General features: G+C 36.9%; 1 protein-coding gene across 1 annotated transcript; it reads right to left on the reverse strand.

Annotated features, from left to right (window-relative positions):
• Nucleotides 1-3,851: 3,851 nt before the first annotated feature.
• Nucleotides 3,852-8,579, reverse strand: LOC114166665 (receptor-like protein 9a). The gene is made up of 4 exons (XM_028051428.2): nucleotides 8,060-8,579; nucleotides 7,879-7,953; nucleotides 6,411-6,479; nucleotides 3,852-6,160 (listed from the first exon to the last, which is right to left on the reverse strand). The coding sequence occupies exons 1-4, from the start codon at nucleotides 8,217-8,219 to the stop codon at nucleotides 3,981-3,983; spliced, it is 2,484 nt and encodes an 827-aa protein (XP_027907229.2). The 5' UTR covers nucleotides 8,220-8,579; the 3' UTR covers nucleotides 3,852-3,980.
• Between the last annotated feature and the right edge of the window lie 17,991 nt (nucleotides 8,580-26,570).

A 26,570-nucleotide genomic window follows, 5' to 3' on the forward strand; every position in this document is an offset into this window, starting at 1 on the left:
TCGGAGTAAACAACTTCATGATTGACAAATTCTCAATCTTATTATATTATAGTAAAATGGGTATTCCTTTTATCTACTTAGGTATGCAGTAGGGGGTAATCGTAGGAAGAGAATTTTGGAATAGTAAGGTAGATATAATAAGAAAGAATCTAGATAAGTGAAGAGGGAATGTTTTGTCCTTTGCTGGCAAAGTTGTACTCATAAAATATGTTATTTACAACTTTACCTTTATCTTATCTTTCCGTGTTCAGGATGGTAGTAAATAGTCATCACATCTACACTATCTTAAAAAATTTCAACAATTAAGCAACAAGCTTACTCTTACATTACCTACACAATTTTGTTATGCATTCTTGCCTTCAATTCAACATTTTTTGCTTAGTAAAAATTTGCAGTACTATGTGGTAGAGCATGGCAAACCTTATAAACGCTCAACTATAATCAAAGAATTAAAAGAGAAAATAGTGCAAATGAGCCAATAGAAGTTTGTCTCTAGTGTTATAGAAAAGTGGCTTACCTTTGGAACACTTGTCGAGCATCAAGTCCTCGTGAATGAGATGCTTGGTTCCACTTATGATCATTTGTCATGCATTATGCTTCTTTTAGCAATTATTCCTTATCTCCTGCTGAAAGTAGAAGTTGAAGTATTTTATACTATTTTGAAGCACTTTTTCACTTTTCCAATTTGTCATTTATTTTATTCAATAAGATTTTTTTTATTGTTCTAGTTTTTAGGAGTTTAAAGAAGTAAGTTATGTGTGAAATTTGTTTGGATTGCTGAAGTAATTCACATGCTCTAGTGTATACTAGTCCATTTTGTTCTTGTGGTAAAAGTGTGCTAAATCACCTTTTTTCTTCATGAAAGATCCATTATAGTACAAATTAGGCCTCCATACGTTTTCACCTTATTATAGATTCCCATAAGCTGATTTGTTTCATAGCTTCACCCCTCCACTGTCTCCTTTAAAAATATGTTGTTCTTTGAGATGTGATTGGTATGTCCTATTTTTGCAAAATGGCTAATGGATAGGGGTGGATAAGGGTTGGTGGTGGTGCCAAGAGAAAGATATATGTCCCTACTCCCCCTTTAAACATTATGTGTTTCTAAATGTCATGATATATATATATATATATATATATATATATATATATATATATATATATATATATATATATATATATATATATATATATATATATATATATATATATATATATATATATATATATATATATATATATATATATATATATATATATTGTTTTTTTTAATGCCTTCCTTTCCCTGATAATTTGTTTTATGCTTTTACATTATAAACCATTTCCCAATTTCTTTATCCATGGTGATGTGGAGTAATTAATGCCAATGTACAATCATACACTCAATATATTAAATTAAGCTTTGAAAGTAATTGCTTTAAAAGAAAATCAGCTTCCAAGGCCCCACTTTTATTTTTCATTGTCAATTTATGGTCATATTTTGAACATTAGACGACATACTAGTTTTTATGGCATACCTCCTAGTTATGGCCAAGCACACTTAAGAAGAGTTGGAATTATTTGTGAAAGGTGGGCCCAAGCTCTTATCTTCATGGGCCACCAATGAGTTCTTAGTAGAGTAGGTTTATTTTGGGCATAGTAGTACATGATTTTCTTTTGGGCCTTATATTTAAGCCTAGGATTGTAGTGTAGGATTTTGGGCCTAAACGAGATAGGCTTAAGGAGACACTTGGATCTAGGGTAAAAATCCTAGCTTGGAGCACAAACCTTTTAGAAGTTTGTGGGCCCTTGGCTAGAGTGGTCTTCAAGTTACTCTCTTTTGTAAGACACATGCTTTTACCATGTGGCATGCTCCTAATGGAGATGATTAATGGCTATGTGTCATGCTCCTAGTGGAGAGGATGAGTGGCCATGTGTCTTTCTCCTAGTGGAGAGGAATTTTGCCTTGGTCTCCACGTTTGTAGAATTAAGGTTTAGCTTCTCAATTTTTTAAATTCTAATTAATTTTTTTTATATACTAATAAAAGTTATAATACATCACTTGACCAATATCATTTAAAGAACAAAGATTAAACTAATAATAATAAAATTTTAACATAGATCTTGTATCTTTTGAATTTCAATATATGTTGGATGGGGATATAAAAAAATCATGGCAATTACATTAAATTTTTATATTATAGTAAATAAAATTTATTTATACAATTATAGTGAAAAAATTACAGTATGATAATGAGTTAAAAAATATAAAATAATTATATAAAATATATCAAAGTAGTATTCTACATGATAAAAATAAACAATAAATAAAATTATTAAAAAATTATTAAATGTGTGTCTTATAAACAATTTAAGAGACTATTGAATGAAATCGCACAAAAGAAAAACAACTGTACAATTAAGGGTATGATAAGATGAAAAATACCTTAAACATTTAAGAAAACTTTCCAAATATCAACATAGTCAATGGTTGAGAAATATACAAACTTGTTTTAGCGAAATAAAAGAGATTCTTCAAATGAAACAAAAATTAATATTACCTAGTAAATGAAATTTTTATGCTATTGAAAATTTAAATTGAGAGTGATAAACATTCTCATGGGAAAAGAAAATATGCAATAAATAAAAACATTAAAAAAGAATAGAAATATTCAAGTGTGAGACATAAAATACATTTAATTGACATACATCAATTGAACATAATTTCATAAAGGTTATGATAAGATGAAAAATATATTGGAGATGAGAATGAGTTTCAAACCAAACAATTAGAAGAAATAAAAAACAAAAAAGTGTGTATTAATATATATATATATATATATATATATAGTTATTTAATTGATTATGAATATTTTAATAGTTTAAACAGGGACGAGGATATGGCGGGAACGGGTATTACGACAGGTATGGGGACGGTGATGAGGCGCATATGTACATCTCCATACCTATCCCCATATCTAATTAAAAAAGTCAGAGATTCTCCATACCCATACCCAGTCAAAGCGGGGATTTCCTGTCAAAACGGAAACGGGTTCGGCAATACCCACAAAGGCAAGTTTATTTACCATCCTTACTTGTGTATTTATAATTTTAGCTAGAGATAACAATGATTAACATTATAGTAACTTATATATATATATATATATATATATATATATATATATATATATATATATATATATATATATATATATATATTATAACTTATTACAAATTTAGAGGAGCTTATTCAAACGTACCAGTATACTCTTCTGTTATGATTTTATTGTAACGAAATTTGTGTCTATTTTCTATTTCTATAATCACTATACTCATTTCTATATCTATAAAAAAATTGAAGTAAAAATTGTGTTATTATTAAGAATATAATGTTAAAAATATATGCATATCCTTCTCTTCAAAATCAAATAACAATAAAAAAAAATATAAATGTATAAATTTCATAATAGAATCGGAAATAAATTAAGAGTGTTTTAGTAATTAAAAATGAAAATGAGTACGAAGATGAGTTCACGACATAGGTATTGCATACTTATTCTTGTACCTGTTTTAAAAAGCCAAATATTACACATACTTACACAGTATTATCTATCAACATTGGAGGATAGGTGCAAACAATACTCGTGTATACAGGATTTTTGTCATCATAATGTATATTGTGACAATGCCATATGTGTAGATTATGATAAATATATCAAAGGTAATTTTATTTCCAAAACACATTTTAAATTATTTCATTATTTTTGTTGTAATCTTTGTTATGATAAACAAGGCATCAAAATGTAAAATAATCATGAAACTCAATATAGAACATATATAAACATGTTATTAAATGGAAACATCATCAAATTCTTAACATTAATTAGATGTAAACATGATTCAAATTCTTAGTAATGTCACGTGGATTCTGTTCTTATTCGTGCAACACTTTCAAGTTTACAAATAGCAAATTGAACTAGAAACTTCCAAATGGACCTTTTTCAATACAAAGGGAGAGTTGGAAAACATGTATGTATAATCTTAGCAATGAAATAAAACCAAGTCATGCGCCAAGAAGCATTTATGCAAAGCACTGTTGTGAAACCCATCAGTATTACTACGTAAGATGATGTGAAAGTCCAATAGAATGCTCCCATGTCAATCATTGTTTCCTTTCCTTCTATGTGATTCAATTGTGATGGAGGTGAAGCTTCACACGTATGCGTTAGGAGTTCAGCACAAAGAAAAGGATTGCCTAGGTAGCTGTTTTCAACAAAGGTTCCAAATTGACCAGTACTAGGGGCAACTCCAGAAAGATTATTAAATGACACATTGAAGATTGCTAAGTTGTTCAACTTGACCATTTGAAAGGGTATCTCACCACTGAGATTGTTGTAGGACAGGTCAAGGCTCTCAATTTGGGCAAGATTAGAAAAAGTATTTGGAATAGAACCAGACAAGTAATTATGAGATAGGTTCAGGACTCGAACTTTTTGCATGTCTCCAATTTGAAAAGGGATGCTACCTCTTAACATATTGCATGATAAATCCAACCCAGTCATTTTCTCAAGGATGAAGCCTTTGTAAGTGTAAATATTATTCTTTGTTCTAACTTCAACAGCAGCGTTTATGTCGTCATTTTGATAATCAATTGAAGGCATAAACAATGACACACTAGCATTCACCGCAGATTCTATCGGTGAATTGAGCAACACGGTTGAGAATGCAACTGTTTGGGCGGAAGAATCATAATTCTCTTTTATCCCAAATGAAATGTTGTTGAAGCAAGATGGTATTGAACCCTTGAGCTTATTGCGTGAAAGATCTATAATGGTGATTTTTGGTAATTGGCATAATTGAATTGGGATGTGACCAACAAAATTGTTCCCTCCAAGTAAAAGCACTCGTAAATTTGACAGTCTCTCAATCATGTAAGGAATGTTTCCAGAAAAATTATTATCCCTCAGGTCTAGAGTTGTTAGGCTTGAGCTCTCAAAGAATCCTAGAGGTATGGAGCCTGAGAAATCATTCTTTTGCAAATACAAAAACGTCAAGATTGATGGATTAAGGAGTGAGATTGACCCAAATAATTTATTTTGTGAAAGATCCAACACAAAAAGCATTACAAGGTTGGAGAACTCAATGGGGATCTCACCTTCCAACTGATTATTTCCCATAAGAAGGACCCACACACGTGACCACTTTGCAATTGTACTAGGAATTGAGCCTGAGATTGAATTGTTGGATATGTCTACTGCCATTAATTCTTCACCATTCAAATTTTCCAATACTTCTTTTAGAGTGCAATTGAGGTTGTTGTTATTGACAAACAATTGTGACAACTTTGTAAAATTGGAAAATTTAGGAATATTCCCACGGAAATGATTGTTGGAAAGCCTCAATTCTTCGAGGCTAATGCACCCGATTGTTAATTGATAAGGTAATTCACCTGAGAAGTGATTGTGAGACAAGTCCAAGAAGGAAAGTTGTTTCATTTCACCCATTGAAGTAGGTATACTTCCTTCAAAGTTGTTTGTTGACAGATTTAACGTACTAACCAAAGGAAGGAATGTACCAATATCTTTTGAGAGAGAACCAGAAACATTGTTGTTTGAGATATCTAGCCAAGTTATAGTTTTTCTGACGGAAGACAATTGAAGGTTTCCTTCAAATAAGTTATTCGCAACCAAGAAATATTTGAGTCTTGAGTTATTTTGAATCAACCAATTTGGAAATGCTCCAACCAATTTGTTTTGAGAGAGGTCGATGTAGAGCAATTCTTTCTGATATTGGAGAAAACTTGGAATAACACTTCCTTTTTCCAGATTTAAGTTGCAACTTCGAAGGATGAGAAACTTTAACTGAAATGTTGGAAACCATTGCTCAGTTTCACTCACAACTTGTGTTTTTGGACTCGTTGAAGAAATATATAGAACTTGAAGTTTTGAATGGTTAGCCAAAATGTTCAATGAAAATGGGCCTCGTAAATTATTGTCAAAAAGAGACAAATATGAAAGGGATGACATATTTCCAATGAAGGATGGAAATTTGCCTCTAAATTGATTTTTTGAAAGATCAAGAACTTGCAGGTTTCTGAAGATGCTTAGACACTCTGGAATTTGACCGCTAAACCTATTTGAGTTGAGACCTAACTCTATAAGATCTTGAATTTCACATAATCCTACAAAAAATAATAATAAAGTCATTGTTTTATTAAGGTTTTATAATGCAGGGAAAAATAATTACACCATTAAATGTTAGGAAACATTATAAGGTTAACCGACAACATGAACTATTATTTTAAGTTATCCTTTTATAAACATTTATACGTTGATTACAAGATAAGATATCACAAATTTACCTTATCCTAAATAATAATATACGAAGCATTTATATGTATGTATATTTTTGTATACTTGTATGATATTTACCTTCAATTGAGCCGTATAAATTATTTGAACCCAAGTCTAACACCTTCAACCTTCGCAAATTTTTAATATCTGCAATAGAAAAAATATTGTTAAGAGACAGAATGATTTTTATGAAAGAATTGATGTAGATTAGTAGTTTAATTGTTATATTATTTTAGTTTTTTAATATATTTTAAGTAATGGTGAATAAAAAGTACTGAGCTCATTTGTTTAACTTTTTAGGAAAACAAATACTCTTGTAATGTTGTTTTTATTTGGCTTAGTAACTGCATTCAAATACATTTAGAAAAATTCTTTTGTAATCCCTAAACATTGAATATGAGATACTAGAAAACGATATACTAATTTACTATCCTAACAAGTTATAATAATTTGAAATTTAGTCTTTAGGAATTAAATTCATATTTTATTAAATTTGAGAATGCAAAATATTTTTTTAAAATTTTAAGAAACTAAAAAATATTTATCCCATATTTTAAGGGAAAAAACATAATTAAACCAAATTAAAATAAACAAATTAGCAAGTCAAAATGAGATGTTTGCATAAATTTCTTATTTTATCGATATAAAACTTTCTGAACATTTTTTTTAGATAAATGTTATGGTAAAAAGTTATTTATTCTAAAATTAGTCACTACCTTATTAATACTTTCCAGTTTATAACATTGGATTGATATAAATAGGGACTTGTATATCTAAATCTTAAACAAAGGTTCATGTTAGAATACTAATGTGAATTTATATATACAATAAAATGTATTTGAAAAAAAAAGGGGGTTTTTTTACATGTAGGTGTAATTTTCAACAAAAAATATGGAAACAGGTAAATTTTAAAAATTATATGCATACGAGTAAGTCATGTTTTCTTCAATGTTGAGTAGCCGTGCATGCATGACACTACTTCAGACTTCTTCAACTTGTCTTACATTGTTTCTACTATTTCTTTCTTTTTCGAATTTGAACTAAATTGTGTATGGGTGACACAATTTAAGTGTAATATAAGAACAGCTGAAACCATATCATTATTGCATGACTTCAGTTCAAATGAAATTATACCGAAATCATATTAATTTTGCATGACTTCAATTTAAATAAAATTATACTGAAGTTGTATCATACTTGAACAACTTCGATTCAAAACACATTATAGTGAATTGTGCTACTATTGCATGAGTTCAGTTCAAATTAAGAAAAAAATTACAAAACAAAAGAAGTTGTATAAAATGAACACAACTTCAACTTTAATAAGTATGAAGTTGTATGATGCATACACGACTTCGTCACAATAAAAACGTATCATGCAAGCATGACTTATCTATATACTTAAACTTTTTAAAATTTGTCCATTTCCAATTTTTTTGTTTAAAACTACACCATATTGGTGAAAAGAACCAAGAAAGCATTCCCATTATGTGAACTTAAGATTGTGATTATAAATAAAAAAGTAAAAGAAGAAAGAGGTCCATACCCATATCAGATAAATTACCATTCATTGTGTTATCTGAAAGTTTTAAGTTCTCCAACTTCATCAATCTTGGAAATCCTTCAAAGAAACATATCCATTACAAAATTCTACTTTTTGCTTGAATCAAAATTTGAAGTAGAAAAAGGAATTTGATGAAATAGTGAAGTAGGAAGGAGAAACTAACCTTTACCAATCCAACCTTCATAGTCATTATTAGACAAGTCAAGGCTGAGCAATTCTTGAAAAGGACTATACAATGAACCGTTTATCAAATGAGAACCTCTTGAATTGAGACTGTCCAGAAACAATGTGTTACATGTTGTTGAGTGGAGATATTGGAACATTTGACTCTGTTCCAAACACAACAATCACTACTTTTTTCAACCCATGAATCCAATTCCAACTCATTCCACTCTTCACGACCTAGAGATAAGATATAGCTCTTGATTTGAAGTAGACCAATTCTCTCATTCTCCAAGCACCCATCACTCTCTAAAACTGCCACACAATACAACAACAAACTCACTATCACACCCAACCTCATTTTTAAGCAACTATCAACTCATTTCCTTCCACTTCTTACCAATAAATATACGATGCAAAACTGCGAAAGTTGAAGATAGAAAAATTCAGGAGAGTTTCTGTTTCCATTTCAAATTTTTAAGAAGTCTTTGCCGTGAGATTCACTTGACCGTGATTGTAGCATTAAAGAACTTGGGGCGTGTTTGTTCATTACTAATTTCCAATCACAAGAGGATTTCAAAAAGAAGATTGAAATTAATGAGAGGGGTGGGACAAAGTTTTTTCCTTTGTCAAACGAAGGTGCTGCCAACCAAATCAAGTCACATCCTATCTCACTTTAGAGTCCAATCCGTATGTACTCATCATCTTCCAATTTGCTGCTTTCTTCTTCTTTTTTTACTAAATTTAATACCACCACTATGTACTATACTTCTTCCATGCTGTCATGAAAAGTACTGAACGCATCCATCTAATGTATAAAATTATTGTTAATCCTTAATTTACATACAAATAAACGTTTTTTTTTCTTCTAATATTCGTGAAATAAATTACTTAAACATAGTTATATTTTTGTTTTATCAACAGTAAAGAATATATTAAAGGAGAACACTTGATTTGTACAAACACTTTGCAAAGACACATAAAAAGAAGGTTATGAAAGGGTACAGAACAAGGATTCATAAACACAGAGGGTGACGATAAAAATATAACAATCTACTCAATCATCTTAAGTTCTAACAAATTGAGGTGACGTACTCATCCTCTCTTTGATCCTAATATCATGCAATGGTTTTATGACCTTCAATTAAATTACAACGACATATATTCGACATAAATTTATTTTTTTAAGAAAATTAAAACACATAACAATATTTTTAGTTGTTCCTACTAAATAAATACTAGTGTTGGTGTCCGTACAGGGTTGGCGATACTAATTGAGTTAACTTAATGGCAGACGTTGATAGAGTCAACTTAGGTGAATCTAATATAACTCAAAAGATTAATTTTTATTTTAAAAAAAATTAAATGTGTAAAATTATTTTAGCTTTTATAATAAATAAATAATTGTATTAGTGTCACTTAATGTTAGACGCTAATAGAATTGATTTCAACTTTGTGACAACAAGGCGAGATGGGGATGAGTTTCGTTATCCCATACTTATCATTATAGAAAAAATTCATCTTCATCCTCGTACCCAAACTCAACCGGTATCAAACTTTTGTCTCGTTCTCATCTTCATTAAATAATGGGTATATACATGTATCCATACCTGTACCCATTTTCTTACTTTTTCAATATTAATCACTACAAGAATACAAGATATTAGAGTCGAAAATACTGTGTTCGTTGATGAATGGGACACTATTAGAGTCCATGTTAGAGTGGGTTAGACTACAATAATAAATTCAGTAATGTAGTGTCGGCTACGCCAACATTCATAGGAGGCTACAGACTGCATAAGATTAAGAAAATAAATAAATAAATTTTTGTGATAGTAAAGTTAACTCTTGTTTAAATATTTAAAAGGAAGGCTTCCATTGACCGACACAAATGGAAAAAATAAAATTGAAAATGAAAAAATAGTAAGTTAATCGATTGAGTGTGGTTGAAGTTGATACGACACTAATATTAAAACAATAATGAATCAGGGTTTTGTTTGATGTGAAGTAAAGTTAGGTAGGAAACATTTCTGTATCGTCCAGGGAATGGTCAGGGAATGGCCGACCTCAACATTTGGATTTCGACTCGATAAATATTTATCATAAAACAACGAGTTTCAGTCACAGGCCAAGGTGATGAGCATTTGGGCTGAGGTGGCCGAGGTTACGAGCATTTGGGCCGAGGTGGCCAAGGTGATGAGCATTTGGGCTGAGGTGGCCGAGGTGACGATCATTTAGGCTGATGTGGCCGAGGTGACAATCATTTGGGTGGATGTGGCCGAGGTGACGAGCATTTGGGCCGAGGTGGCCGAGGTGATGAGCAAATATCCCTGGATTTTAGGAATAACCACCTCCTCATGCGAGATTTCAAGAGAGAATAATGGAGAAGTGAGTAGGTTGGTTAGCTAAAAATCTAACAGTAAGATAGTAGTTTTAAGACTGAAAGACCCTATATATACATAAGGGACGGGTGAAAGAGAAAAGATTCTTTTACGGCAGAGTTGATTCTCAGTTCTGGTTCGGTACCTAATTCTAGACTGGAACAATTTCCCATTTATTTTTTCCTCCCCTGTGCAAAAGCCTGAAGCAGATTATCATTTCGTGGTAACGTGGTGTTGAGAGGCGAAGGTGCAAAAGCCGCTAAAGTAGACGACCATGCCTTTGTTTAAGGCCGGTCGGGAGAGCGGTGGGGACGGTAGTACGTGAGGGCGATGGAGATCTGCACACAGTAGACGAGTGACGAAGATTTGGGAGCAACGAGCTCGGATTCAGGCTTTTCTTGGAGGCTCTAAATGTCTTTGAAAGATGAGCAGGAGAAGCTTAACGAGCTAGATCGAGAATGTGACAATGTTGATGAGGAGACAGTGACTGAATTTGACATTGAAAATTGTACTTCCGGGAGTTGAAACCTTCGACCTAAAGGTGAGTTGTGCCATATTGTAAATTTGAAATTTCTATATTATTTGATTTTGACATAATTTTATGACTGGAATTAGTTTGTGTTTTGAATCGAATCAATTGGTCTTAAGTGAAGTACAAGTTTTTGGTGTCGAGGTGAAGTTGTCTTGGCAGCTGCAATCCTTACTGTTCACTCGTCAAGTAGTGATATGTTATGCATTTGCAGGTTTAGTTGATAAACATTATTTAGTGGGTAGCGGTGAGAATCAAATGGCCATGGCCACAAATGTTTTGGGTCCTCAGAACATCACCGATAAGGCCATCGTGAGCGCACCTGTCAAGACTACCAAGACGGTGAACAAAGTGGTGCGCCTAAGAGGTCTTAATTTATTTGGCGGCTCAAGGCTAGCAATGATGTTGAGACCTTGGGGCTTCCATTCCGCATTGCAGAGTACAAAACTTGTTCAAAGCCTGGGAAACGTTGAAGCAAATGGTTGGTTTTCTCATAAAGTCTTAGTCATAAACATTCACTTCATTTTCTTTAAAGTTTTATTTTTTAGACAAATATATTTTATACTTAACCCATTATTTATTATTTTTATCTTTTAAATAGGCAGCAAAATTATAATTTATATGTTGGTAAAAGTAGGAGTTTGATTTTTATGAGTTAGATTCATTTTTGTTAATTAAAATATGATTTGTATTCATTTATGTTTATGGTAGGTACATGAAGGATATTTATTTATTTGATATAATGAAGCAGCACTGCATTGGAAAATAGCTCCTGCCACTGCGAGCTGGACCCATGGAAGATACTAGTAAAACTTTGATAATATAATAGGAGGGATGAATTTATTGTCATTGTTCAAGTAACCAAAGCTTTTAATAAAAGGTTTTATAATCCTACAACAGTGTTGTCAGACGTTTCACGATATATTATTTAAAAAAAAATAGTAAGCAACCGTTGGTCCGACTCTATTTATGTCATTAATTTTAGGGTTAAATATATTTTTAGTCCCTCAAATTTCAGTAAATTTTGAAATTAGTTTTTTTTTTAAATTTAATACCAAATTAGTTCTTCATTTTTAGAAATGTATGGATTTAATCTTTCTTACCAAATTTTGTTAAGTTTATCTGACGTCTCAAGCGCATTTCATGATAGTATTTGAATTGTTTATACCATTTGACACACTTTCGCTTCAATGTTAACTTAAATATTATCATAAAATGCATTTAAAATGTCAAATAAACTTAACAAAATTTGATAAGAAAGACTAAATTCACATATTTCTAAAGATGAAGGACTAAATTGATATCAAGTTTCGAAGAGGGACTAATTCTAAAATTGATTGAAACTTGAGGGACCAAAAATATATTTAACCCTTAATTTTAAAACATAAATTAATGTAGTGTGGGTCTTATGTTGGCCTAACCGTCGTTCGGATACTACAACCCACTAAAACTACCATAGCTTCCAGATTGGAAGGATGGGCCATATTCTGACGCAAAGCGGACGTAATTGCGTCGGTTTTATGATTTTGAATGGGTTTAGATGGGAAGCTTTTCTTGTAGTGAATTAACTAATATTTATAAAATAATAAAAATATTACGATAAAGAAAACATAATATTATCAAATATTCAATATTAAGAGAATGATTGTTTTTTTAATATCAAATATTTAGAAAGAAATTATAATTGTATACATTTTAAATTAGAATACCGAGTAAACTTGTATGTGAACCAAAACATTTATTAAATTTGCAAACATTAATGAAACCTAGTTGATGAAATTTAAAAGTATTTTTCAAAAGAAAAAAAAAAATATTCAAATTAAAATGTAGTTTAAATATCTGTTTACTTCAGTTTTTTAAATTCTAATGAATCTCTTTTTTATACACTGATAAAAGTTATAATACATGATTAGATCAAAATCACATAAAGAACAAAGATTAAATTAATAATAATAAAATTTTAACATAGATCTTGTATTTCTTTAACTTCAATATATGTTGGATGGTGATAAAAAAATTCATGGCAATTAATTAAATTTTAAATTATAGTAAATAAAATTTATTTATACAATTATAGTAAGAAAATTACAGTATGATAATGAGTTTGAAAATAAAAAATAATGATACAAAGTATATCAAAATAGTATTTTGCATGATAAAAATAAATAACAAATAAAATTATTATAAAATTATTAAATGTGTGTCTTAGAAACAATTTGATAGACGATTTAATGAAATCGGACAAAGAAATATAAATGTATAATTAAGGGTATGATAAGATGAAATATACCTGTACTCTCCCGGATATGGACCCGTCAAGCTCGGAAGAGTCGGACACCTCGGACATCTTGATGAGCTCGGCAAGCCTTATAGTTAAAGAATATCGCTTACCACGATTTCTTAGGTAACTGACGAGTGAGTACTTCCTTTATTTTAGGAACACCACCACACGAAATTATCGGAAAAGATATGGTGGAATAAATGGTTAGTTGGTTAGCTAGAATCCAGGAAAGAGGGCAACAGAAGAAATTTGATAAATAAAGAAGAAAGAAAAAATAAAGGGTCTGGTTAATCATCACAGTTTGAGAGGAGAGATACAAAAAAATAAAAGAGAAGAAACGTTCTGGTCTCGTCGACAATTTCATAGACCGGAACAATACCTTAGAGATCTAACAATTTTTTTCAAATATCAACATAGTCAATGGTTAAGAAATAACGAAAATTGTTTCAGCAAAACAAAAGAGTTCTTTAGATGAAACAAAGATTAATAATAATAATAATAATAATAATAATAATAATACACTAAAGATGATAATTTTTTTTATATTATCTAGTAAATGAAAGGTTTATGCTACTGAATAAATATGAGAGCGTTAAACATTATCATGTGAAAGGAAAATATGCAAATGTGAGACATAAAAAACATTTAACTATCATTTAAACATAATTGCATAAAGATTATGATAAAATGAAAAATATTTTCAAAATACAAATGAATTTCATGACAAACTAAACAATTAGAAGAAATAAAAAATAAAAAAGTGTGAGTAATATATATATATATATATATATATATATATATATGTATATAAGAGGTCACTTAATTATGAACATTTTAATCAATTAAAAGAAGCATTTTCTACGGGATCCCGAAACCACCAACCACCCCGACATAATTCATGATGAGCGCACCAACTTCCTAACATGATGCTGGTAGTTAAAAACCACCGACATGTTAAGATCCAAATTTGAATATGTTCCTGGTCCTGGTTAGATACCACTGTGTTCGCACTGGCACTTCAACAAAGAGGCGAATTAGTGGTATCTTTTTGTTCATTACGAATGACACACTTCGCCTGCTCCCCACCGTGTCCACTAGCGCTCCTGTCCAGAGCGAAGAGAAGGTGAAAAAGCGCCACCAAAGCAGCATGAGCAGGCTTCTATTGTTACGCAACAAAAGAGCTGGATAGCATTTTGCGACCACATGTTTGAATTTTTTGGTAAAAAGCTCGCTTGTTATACGGGATCTGACGCATCTAGCAGAGCGAAGCAGGGGACATGAAGACCCTAAGGGCTGGCCCAAGCGGTTGGGCCTAAGGGCTGGCCCTAGAAGGAGCAAAAGGAGACCCTAAGTCTGCCCTCACACTTTCGTTTCTCTTGCCCTTCAGATTTTTGCAGCCGTCAAACCCTTTCTCTCTCTCGCAACAGGAACCTCTGCTAGGGTTTGATAACAGCCCTTGGACAAGACAACTCTAAGCTCCGCTCTACTCCATGTAAGTAAATCTCGAGCTCGTACTTCTCCTTCGCTAGGCACCCTTTCTCATGTTGATCACAGTAGGGACTTTGTAGTGGTCTCATTCCTAATATGCTCCCCTTCGTTTTCAGCCCTTTGGCTCATTATTAGGACTGTGGTGCTCTCTGTGTGCGTGTCGGAACTTCCCACTAGCCCATTTCCAGGTAAGGGAAGCTTGAGCTTGTAGTTTCATGTGATTTTTGTATGCTTTTGGGTCTGAATCATATGTGTGTTGTGTGCTTATGACTGATTGGGTGAGAGTGGCGGATACATGAGTTTCTGTTGGTGTTTCGGGCTGTGTTTTCACGTGTGTGCAGTGGTTGGCACTGCCTTTCTCGCCCAGGCGAGGCTAACAGAGGCTCGCCCAGACTTTTGTGTGCAAACTGTCGCCCAGGCGACTGGCTTCCTTTTTGAGCGAGGGGTGATCTCCCCTAGGCGAGAGTGGACTCGCCTAAGTGAGAATCCGCAGAGGCCGTTGTACAAAAGCTCGAGCTCTCGCCTAGGCGAGGAGGAGCTCGCCCGAGTGAGACTGGGGCAGCTTGGTGCTAAGGGTTGAATGGCCCACTGGTATGGTTGCTTGTTATATGAATTGGGAAGTATGAAATATATGGATTACTGTTTATGCATGTTATTGGTATTATAGGGATTTTCTTATTGGTTGGTGAAACATGAACTAAGTGTGGTAGGGCGTAATTCCAGGACTCTTGTAGTGAGAGATCTTGGTGCTGCCTCATCTGTTGGACGTAATTCCATGGGCCCTCTTAAGGAGAGTTCCTGGTGGTGCCTCGACGAAAGGACGTAATTCCACGGGGGGTCGTGGTGGTGCCTTAGGGCCAGGACGTAATTCCACGAAGGCCATGTGGTGGTGCCTCCTATAAGGGTATAATTCCGCGAAGGCCTCGCGGTGACGCCTCATTTCTAGGACATAATTCCAATGCCACGTGGTGGTGCCTCATTATAAGTATCCGGATAGTCAAGTCTTGGGGTTTTTAGATGGTTTTGATAATCTATGTGTGAATGTCGGCTATTCGTGTTTGACTCTGAATTGTATGTTGACTTTTGTGATGTAGGACTTCTTTGCGCTAGCTTACCCTGTTTGTTGTTTGGTTGTCTTGTATGTGGTTCGTCTCTAATTGCGATGATCATCAATTCTGTTGATGTGAGCAGATAGTAGAGCATCTGGCAGTGGTAATGATGCTAGGAGTGATACTGCTTGATGGACCAGACGGGTATTGGGCCCATTCTGGGGCCCATCGCTGAAGATTTTATTTGCTTTATGTTCTTGTTTGTACAAGACTTGTATTGATAGTTCGCTAGTGTACTTTACTCTAGGCCGTGTGGGGCCTCCTTTATGTTTTATGGTTATGTTTGGGGTATGGAGTGCTTCGTATTCCAAATCTTCGTACCCTCTGGATATTATGTATGCGGTGTTTATTTAATGGGTTTAGCCTTTTATTTGGGACGTTACATTTATGGTATCAGAGCGGTCGTTCCTTAGGTCTGTGGACTTGGGTGCCCACTTAGCTTTCTCTGTGTCTTTCTGAGTATTCTTAGTTAATTCTTGTCTTATCGAGCCTAACCAAGTGATTTCATGTGTGGTAGTGAACTATGGCACGATATCGTAGGACTCCACAATCTTCCCAGGGCGATGTGCCGGACATCGCCAGAGCGATTGAGGCTATGGTAGCTGCTATGACGCAGCAAAGTACGACGATGATGCAACAACATGAAGCATCGATGCAGCGATAGGCGACAGCACTTGAACAGCAGCAGCTGGTGATGCAGCAGATGGAGGATGCCAGGATGGCTGCTGAGGATGCTCACAGGCAGCATATGGAGGCCCTCCGCCAGTTGGAGGAGAACAGGGTAGCTGCCCCTGCTTTTGGCCCAGAGCCACGACCCACGGTCCGGGAGTGGAGTTTGGAGGACTTTCTGAAACACCACCCGGTGAAGTTTGGAGGCAAGACCAGCCCGGACGCAACAGATCAGTGGCTGAAGGACTTGGAGAGAATATTTGATGCCAAGATGTGCCCAGAGGAGAGTAGGCTGGCATTCGCAGTGTACATGCTCACGGGTGAGGCTGAGCACTGGTGGGTCAGCATGAAGTCCATCATGGAAGAGAGGCAGGAACCAGTCACTTGGGACATCTTCAGGAGGAAGTTCCTTTCCGAGTATTTCCCCAACAGCGTCAAGTATGCTAAAGAGGTGGAGTTTCTACAGCTAACCCAGGGGAACAGGTCTGTGACTGAGTATGCAGAAAAGTTCAAGCATCTCAGCCGTTTCTACACCATGCCACTAGATGAAGAGTGGCGATGCAGGAAGTTCGAGAACGGCCTCCGTAGAGACCTTCGTTTGATGGTGGCCCCGCTATCCATCAAGGATTTTGTTGCCTTGATGGAGAAGGCAAGGGTCATGGAGAAGATGAAGGTAGAGGTGGAAACTCAGCACTCACCTCAGCAGAGAGTGGGAGGACCATCTAGGTCCAAGCATAGGCACGAGGAGAGGAGGAAGCCCTACTCTAGGCCCCATTTCCAGTCTCAAGGGTCTAGGGAGTCTTCTTCCCAGCAGAACAAGATTCAGTGCTACTAGTTTGGGGGACCGCACAAGAGGAGTGTCTCCCCCAGCTTGTAGGCTTCAAGAAATGCAACAACTGTGGCAAGGAAGGCCATTATGGGAGGGACTGCCCACCCTTGCTAGAGTAGTGACGCGACCTCCAGTACAGGCTCCTGCACAGAACCAGCAGAGGCATAGAGGCAGCAGGCCTCAGGCGACCGGCAGAGTGTACGCCATGACCGGAGCGGAGGCAGCAGGTTCAGGTAACCTCGTTATGGGCCATTGTTTGATAGCTGGAAAAGCTTGTTGTGTGTTATATGACTCTGGAGCGACACACTCATTTGTGTCAGATGCATGTGTGAAAAAGTTGAGTCTGCCAGTGTGTGAACTGTAGTGTGAACTTGTGGTGTCTACTTCGGCATCGGGTTTAGTCAAGACATCGTCCGTGTGTGCTAGGTGTCCAGTGGAGGTAGAGGGACGCAAGTATAAAGTAAATCTGATCCGCTTACCTCTACAGGAGTTAGAGGTGATCTTGGGAATGGATTGACTCTCTGCCAATCACATTCTTATAGATTGTCGAGAGAAGAAACTGTTTTTCCCCAACACAGAGGAGCCTGAGGTTTTAACATCACAGGGAGTTGAGAAAGAACTACAAGGGGGTGCACAGTGTTACATGATTTTCACACATCTTGAGGTGGAGAAAGAGGAGTGGACGCCCGTCATACTAGTCGTGCATGAATTTGAGGACGTATTCCCGGCGGAAATGCCAGGTTTACCTCCCAGTAGAGAAGTGGAATTCTCTATTGATCTGGTACCGGGAACCGGCCCGGTGTCGATGGCCCCTTATCGGATGGCGCCAGCGGAGTTGGTGGAACTCAAGAGTCAGATTGAGGAACTTTTGGAAAAACAGTTCTTACGACCTAGTACGTCACCTTGGGGAGCACCCGTGTTGTTGGTAAAGAAAAAGGATGGGAGTTCATGCCTGTGTGTAGACTACAGGCAGTTAAATAAAATGATGATCAAGAACAAGTATCCTCTCCCGAGAATAGACGACCTGATGGATCAGTTGCATGGATCATCGGTATTTTCGAAGATTGACCTGCGGTCGGGTTATCACCAAATATTGGTAAAGGTGGATGATGTGTAGAAGACGACCTTTAGGTCTTGGTACGGACACTATGAGTACGTGGTTATGCCTTTTGGGGTGACCAATGCTCCAGCGGTGTTCATGGACTACATGAACCAGATATTCAGACCGTTTCTAGATAAGTTTGTCGTAGTTTTCATAGACGACATCCTTATCTATTCCAAGACTCAAGAGGAGCATGTCGAACACCTAAGGATATTGCTTGATATTCTGAGGGAGAAACAACTGTATGCTAAATTGTCCAAGTGTGAGTTCTAGATGGATGAAGTCCAATTCTTGGGTCACGTGATATCAGCACGGGGCATTGCAGTGGATCCAGCGAAGGTTGATGCAGTGGTTAAGTGGGAAAGTCCCAAGTTAGCAACTGAGATCAGAAGTTTTGTGGGATTGGCTGGCTACTATAGGAGGTTCATAGAGGGATTCTCCAAGATAGTGGCACCTTTGACACAACTCACCCGAAAGGACCAACCTTTCACCTGGACGGATAAGTGTGAGGAAAACTTCCAAGAGCTTAAGCGTAGGTTGATGAGTCCTCCAATATTAGTAATCCCCGACGTTGGAAAACCCTTTGAGGTTTATTGTGATGCCTCCCACTTGGGGTTGGGCTGTGTGTTGATGCAAGAGAAGAAGGCAGTGGCCTATGCTTCGAGGCAACTCAAGGTGCATGAGAGAAACTACCCCACTCATGACCTAGAGTTGGCGGCCATTGTGTTTGCCTTGAAGATTTGCAGGCACTACCTCTACGGTGCTCAGTTCCGGGTATTCAGTGATCATAAGAGTCTAAAGTACCTGTTTGATCAGAAGGAGTTAAACATGAGGCAGAGAAGATGGATGGAGTTCTTGAAGGATTATGATTTTGAGCTTTTGTACCATCCCGGGAAGGCGAATGTAGTGGCAGATGCCTTGAGAAGGAAAACAGTGCATACTGCGCACCTTATGATTAAGGAGGTAGAACTGCTAGAGAAGTTCAGAGACATGAAACTGCAGGTGGAGTTGGAGTCAGGATTCATTAGATGTAGTAATCTAACCATATCTAGTGACTTCCTAAACTCGGTTAGAGAAAGACAACTGTTGGATAATGGTCTGAACAAGGTCAGAGACCAATTGGGGTCAGAAGGGGCAAAGGACTTCGCTTTGGGTAACGACGACATATTGAGATTCCAGGGTAGAGTGTGTGTGCCTGATAATGTGGAGGTGAAAAGGCTAATCCTTGAGGAGGGGCACAAGAGTCGTCTTAGCTTGCATCCGAGCATGACTAAGATGTACCGGGACCTCATGGAAAACTTCTGGTGGCAGGGTATGATGAAGGATGTGGCACAGTACGTGTCTGCCTGTCTGACCTGTTAGAAGGCAAAGGTTGAGCACCAGAGACCCGGTGGGATGATTCAGCCCCTGGAGATACCAGTGCGGAAATGGGATAGCATCTCGATGGACTTTGTAACCCATTTGCCACGCATTTTTAGAGGGCATGACACCATCTGGGTCATAGTGGACCGACTGACCAAGAGTGCACATTTCCTAGCAATGAACCTGAGAATGTCTATGGTAAAGTTGGCTCAGTTGTACATCAAGGAGATTGTGAGATTGCATGGGGTGCCTTCGAGCATTGTATCAGATAGAGATCCACGGTTCACGTCGCGGTTTTGGCAAACCTTACAGGGTGCTTTGGGAAGCAAACTCACGATGAGTTCAGCCTATCACCCTCAGACAGATGGTCAGTCTGAGAGAACGATCTAGTCACTTGAGGACTTACTACGAACATGCATACTAGATCATTTGGGTGCTTGGGATGAAGAGTTACCGTTGATTGAGTTCACTTACAATAATAGTTTCCATGCGAGCATCGGGATGGCACCTTACGAGGCTCTTTATGGGCGGAAGTGTAGGACCCCTTTGTGTTGGTATCAGGATGGGGAGGCAGTATTGGTTGGACCAGAGTTGTTGGAGCAAACCACCGAGAAGGTGAGATTAGTAAGGAATAGAATGTAGGCTTCATAAAGCAGACAAAAGGCTTATGCAGACCGTAGGAGGAGACCCTTGGAATTCGAGGCTGGAGATCACGTGTTCTTGATGGTGAGCCGAACCACTGGTGTGGGAAGGGCTCTCCGCTCAAGAAAACTTTCTCCTAAATTCCTTGGCCCTTACCAGATCTCGAGGAGGATTGGACCAGTAGCTTATGAGATAGCCCTGCCTCCTCAGTTGGCAAATTTTCACCCAGTGTTCCACGTGTCGCAATTGAGCAAGTATGTGTTTGACCCGGCCCATGTGTTGGAAGCAGAGGATATACAGATCAAGGAGGACCTCACTGTGGAAGTACCACCCATGGCCCTAGAGGATAGCAAGGTGGAGGAACGCAGAGGAAGAGTAGTCAAATTGGTTAAGGTTATCTGGGATCGGAGGCAGATTACTCTACTTGGGAGTTGGAGGAGGATATGAGGAAATCACACCCGCACCTTTTTGCTTGGTAATTTTTCTTTTTCGAGGTCGAAAAATTTTCTTGTTGGGGAGAATGTAAGGCCCGTTTTATTTCTTGTTTTTTTAAAGGGTAGTCCCAAGCAGTTGGGCCTAAGGGCTGGCCCAAGAAGGGGCAAAAGGAGACCCTAAGTCTGCCCTCACACTTTCGTTTCTCTTGCCCTTCAGATTTTCGCAACCGTCAAACCCTTTCTCTCTCTCACAACAGGAACCTCTGCTAGGGTTTGATACCAGCCCTTGGACAAGACAACTCTAAGCTCCACTCTACTCCATGTAGGTAAATCTCGAGCTTGTACTTCTCCCTCTCTAGGCACCCTTTCTCTTGTTGATCACAGTAGGGACTTTGTAGTGGTCTCATTCCTAATCTGCTCCCCTTCGTTTTCAGCCCTTTGGCTCATTATTAGGATTGTGGTGCTCTCTGTGTGCGTGTCGGAACTTCCCACTAGCCCATTTCTAGGTAAGGGAAGCTTGAGCTTATAGTTTCATGTGATTTTCGTATGCTTCTAGGTTTGAATCATATGTGTGTTGTGTGCTTATGACTGATTGGGTGAGAGTAGCGGATACATGAGTTTCTGTTGGTGTTTCGGGCTGTGTTTTTGCGTGTGTACAGTGGTGGGCACTGTCTTTCTCGCCCAGGCGAGTGTGCCTCGCCCAGGCGAGGCTAAGAGAGGCTCGCCCAGACTTTTGTGTCCAAATTTTTGCCCAGGCGACTAGCTTCCTTTTTGAGCGAGGCGTGATCTCGCCTAGGCGAGAGTGAACTTGCCTGAGCGAGAATCCGCAGAGGCCGTTGTACAAAAGCTCGAGCTCTCGCCTAGGCGAGGAGGAGCTCGCCTGAGCGAGAGGACCTCTCGCCTGAGCGAGGCCTTCTAGCCTGAGCGAGATTGGGGCAGCTTGGTGCTAAGGGTTGAATGGCCCACTGGTATGGTTGCTTGTTATATGAATTGGGAAGTATGAAATATATGGATTACTGTTTATGCATGTTATTGGTATTATAGGGATTTTCTTATTGGTTGGTGAAACATGAACTAAGTGTGGTAGGGCGTAATTCCAGGACTCTTGTAGTGAGAGATCTTGGTGGCGCCTCATTTGTTGGACGTAATTCCATGGGCCCTCTTAAGGGAAGTTCCTGGTGGTGCCTCGACGGAAGGACGTAATTCCACGGGGGGTCGTGGTGGTGCCTCAGGGCCAGGACGTAATTCCACGAAGGCCACGTGGTGGTGCCTCCTGTAAGGGTATAATTCCGCGAAGGCCTCACGGTGACGCCTCATTTCTAGGACATAATTCCACTACCACGTGGTGGTGCCTCATTATGAATATCCAGATAGTCAAGTCTTGGGGGTCTTGGATGGTTTTGGTAATCTATGTGTGAATGTCGGCTATTCGTGTTTGACTCTGAATTGTATGTTGATTTTTGTGATATAGGACTTCTTTGTACTAGCTTACCCTGTTTGTTGTTTGGTTGTCTTGTGTGTGGCTCGTCTCTTAATTGCGATGATCATCAATTCTGTTGATGTGAGCAGATAGTAGAGCATCTGGCAGTGGTAATGATGCTAGGAGTGATACGGCTTGATGGACCGGACGGGTATTGGGCCCATTTTGGGCCCATCGCTGAAGATTTTATTTGCTTTATGTTCTTGTTTGTACAAGACTTGTATTGATAGTTCGCTAGTGTACTTTACTCTAAGCCGTGTTGGGCCTCCTTTATGTTTTATGGTTATGTTTGGGGTATGGAGTGCTTCGTATTCCAAATCTTCCTACCCTCTGGATATTATGTATGCGGCGTTTATTTAATGGGTTTAGCCTTTTATTTGGGACGTTACAACTTTGGTTTGAGTCCTATGTATGCTAATTGTTTGTTAATGTAATTGTTTTATTGTTTTGCATGTATGCTTGAGACTAGAGTAGTAAGATAAACTTATAGATAAGTATGAATTACTGAGAAACACAATTTGGCTTGATGGTTGTGCATGTACTTGGTAATTTGGAGGTTGTGGGTTCAAACCTTTGTTAGCGTAAAATCAAAACATTATTTTTTTTATGCCTTGGGAAAGAATTTGAGAGGATGAAGAGTTGAACGTAAGTACTATGAACCTGGACACAGACAAGAGGGTTAATGAAATTTAATTAGGCATTAAGGGTCAATCAATGGAATTGATTTTCGTTTTAATGTGGTTTAATTAGTTTTAGGGCTGGAAAAATAAGGGGAAGGAGGGAATTTCGTGGGACTGCCATCTAAGGAGTTTAGAACATTGAAGAATTGAGTGAGGAGAGTCTGAGAGAGTTGGAAGAAGGTCTCAATAGTGGAGTTCAATGTGGGAGCAAAGAAGAAGGATATTAGAGCACTTTTAGCAGGATTTCTAGGTTAGGGGTAGCTGAACTTGTTAAATTCTTTGCACTTTTGTTGTTAGATGCATGGCCTTGTTATTTCTGTGATGTATGTACACACCACAATGCTTGAATGTTTTCTTATTTTTCTTTTACAATTACTAAGGTTTTTTGTATACTGGTTACGGAAACCTACGAGTGAGAGGGGTGGGTTCTTCTTGGTTCTTTATGGATGTGTTGTATGAACCATATAGAGAGAATCTTAGGTCTGCGTGGGATTTTGTTTTCATTCTTCGTTCTTCTTTTCGACCACTTCGATGGTTTCTAGGACGTGTTTTGAATCATTGGATTCACATTGGATGGTGGATTTGATGGAGGACTCACGCTTCACGTTTGTAATGATAGAACTGGGACTATGACGGTGGACATGTGTAGTTACTGGTTCTCGTAGTGGATGGCATGTTTGAGCCAAATTCGTTTTCGCACACAAAGGTGTTGCAACAATGGTGGAGAACGTGGGTTTTGGGTCAAGGCTATATATATATATTTGGTGTAGTATTTGTTACATTGAGGGGAATCTTTTTACTGGTGTTTACGTAAATTGTGGGCATCCTAATGCAGTGAAGTTTTTATGTCTTAGTTGATCTTGTGTATTGATAGGAATTTAAAACCCTCGGGTTATTCAACGGGATGGGAGAGTTTTATGCAAGGCCATGTGAAGCATCAGATAACATATGAAATTAGGGGTTCTTTGAGATAGATATTAGAACCTTGAAACTTGATGGGACATTCATACTTTGACCATTTTCCTTACGTGAAGTTCATGCGCGTTGAGACAATGTGTTTCTAGTTTCTTGAAAAACTTTTCCATGAGTGATTGGTTGGGTGGGACCACACACCTATAAGTTTACGTTCTCTTTCCCTAACTTTGTCTAATATTGATTTTTATTTAGGTGCTACCATAATAAATGTTTTATTGTTTATAACATTTGGTGCAGCCACCAAATTCTTCCGTAACATTTGGCTTTTTGTTATTCACGTAACAATGATTAGAAGGCTTTTATTTTCAATTGTTAGGATTTGGGGTGGGGACCACACGAAAAGTATTCTTTTAATATTGAGTGGTGCGTTGAATTTTTATATTAAAAGAACGTGCTATATATACTTTGGTGGTGCAATATGTGGTGTATAATATATATTAAATATTAAAGTACTTTTTTTATAAACTTAAATGCATGGTTTGTAGTAATGATATATGAAAGTGTATATAAAGAAATATATGAATATATTTAAATATATGTTAATAGATAATATTCATATGGTGGTTTTACATAATAAATATATATATATATATATATTTTTGTTTGGTATTATAAATAATTAAAGTATAATTATTATTTATTTATATATTATAAAAGGTCACGAAATCTAAATCATCTTGAGGGGATCGCAATGGGGTATTCATAAATTTTGAAGGTTGATGTTGCTACGATTAAACACATACACGCACACACACACACACACACACACACACACACACACACACACACACACACACACACACATATATATATATATATATATATATATATATATATATATATATATATGTGTGTTTTTTGGAATTTATGTGCCTTAAGTGTTGGTTCTTTTGGACCTGTGTTTTAGAGATGCATAAACCAGTAATATTGTGTTACTGGTGTAGCGTCTGGCGGTGTGGATTGAACTACTAGGAAATAGCTACCAACAGGCGATCTGGAACCTGAATTCGCTTAGCAATAGGTGTGATGCGCCAGGATTTTTTAGGTGCAGAGTTGGATCGCGAGGAGGATTTCTACACAACTTTGGATGATGGTCATGATGCGATGCTTTGGCTGGGGGCCCAGTTATGAGTGTACCTTGTATTGGGGTAACACGTGGCCACTCGAGGTTGTAGCCTGGTGGTTTAGGAAGTCTAGTGGAGTATGCGAGATCGTGGCTCGTACGACGATGTTCCAAAAGATTGCCCTATTCAATGCAACTAATTGAGTTTGGTAGTCTGGGACAACTACGAACTTCGGTTCATTTTGGGGAACTCTACTTGGGGTCGCAGATTGTGGCCGTGGCAATTTATTCCCGTGTGTGGACTATTAGGTGGTGGCCTATGGTCGGAGGGACGAGTAGACACTCATTCAGCAAAGATCAATCAGTGTACTCACCAAATGGTTTAGAATCAAGAGGCGTCCAACGTAAGGTTTGGAAGTTGAGGAACTGAGGATTTGGGGACACTAACACGAGTCATGGTTTTGAGATGCTTTAATTATGCCATGTTTTATTTATCTTTTTCGTAATTGAGCTCACCCTATTTGTGTGCGTTTGGCGATGATCATGTAACTTGTTACATTGGAGCAGATGTTGATGCAAGTGAGCGTGTGAATGTTTAGAGACGTAGTGGGGAACAACTATGGGAGTTTTACTAGTTTTCTTCATGGAAGTTTTATGAACAATTTTTATATTGCCATTGTAAACGCTTTATAATTGTAATAATTGAACGTCGTGGGTTTATTTTAATTTGGCGCGTTGAAATAAAGGAATTAAATTTTCCCACGTTTTGGGAAAGAACTTAATAATGAATGAGGTTTATTACTATATTTATTTCTTTCTATTTTAAATATGTAATTTCCGGCTAGGACGTTACACTATCTCTTTGTCTTTCTTTTCTCTTCTCACATGTTCTTGATGGGTTACTGTGAAAAGAACCTTATGGCCAGACACAGAACCCCAATACCCTTTTATAAACTAGCGTCCATCAAGTTGGGCTGAACTTTATTTTATCTTTATTTTATTTTATTACGACTTTCAATAATAACCAATAGGTCCTTGTATTTTATTAAATCACAATAGGGCCTATCACAATATTTCAAATGAGTCACATAATAGAATTAATATGTCAATTAATTATAACATTCTCCCATTTGACTCATATGATGTCATAACATTATATGATTTAATACATAAACATAATGTGCATTAAAGAACCTTACATAAATTGGTTCAATCATTATTCACAATCAAATATACAAAAATAATAAGATTCATGGAAGTCACATATCATTCACTCAACATGATCCCTTCCATGTATAATTGTATCATCCCTTTCTCCTTATTATGACTTTAGGATGGGAAGTTCATAATGAGTTCAAATATAATGTCATTTTTCAATAACAATAATATAACATAATTTGTTTTCTTCATCATAATTTGCATGCATAAACATAAAATGGAAAACATAGATTTCAGAAACTTATACATTAGAGAGCTCAGAATGTCACA

Source organism: Vigna unguiculata, chromosome 10, assembly GCF_037176805.1.
Source record: "Vigna unguiculata cultivar grain cowpea cultivar isolate G323 ecotype 2 chromosome 10, ASM3717680v1, whole genome shotgun sequence".
In the NCBI taxonomy this organism is placed as follows: Eukaryota; Viridiplantae; Streptophyta; class Magnoliopsida; order Fabales; family Fabaceae; genus Vigna; species Vigna unguiculata.

Excerpts from the sequence above, each read along its gene's own strand:
- LOC114166665 (XM_028051428.2), bottom strand. The coding sequence starts at position 8,219 with ATGTTCCAATATCTCCACTCAACAACATGTAACACATTGTTTCTGGAC. Across the intron at positions 7,954-8,059 it reads TGAAGGTTGGATTGGTAAAG|GATTTCCAAGATTGATGAAG; the intron begins GTTAGTTTCTCC and ends GTTTCTTTGAAG. Across the intron at positions 6,480-7,878 it reads TGGTAATTTATCTGATATGG|ATATTAAAAATTTGCGAAGG; the intron begins GTATGGACCTCT and ends TTTCTATTGCAG.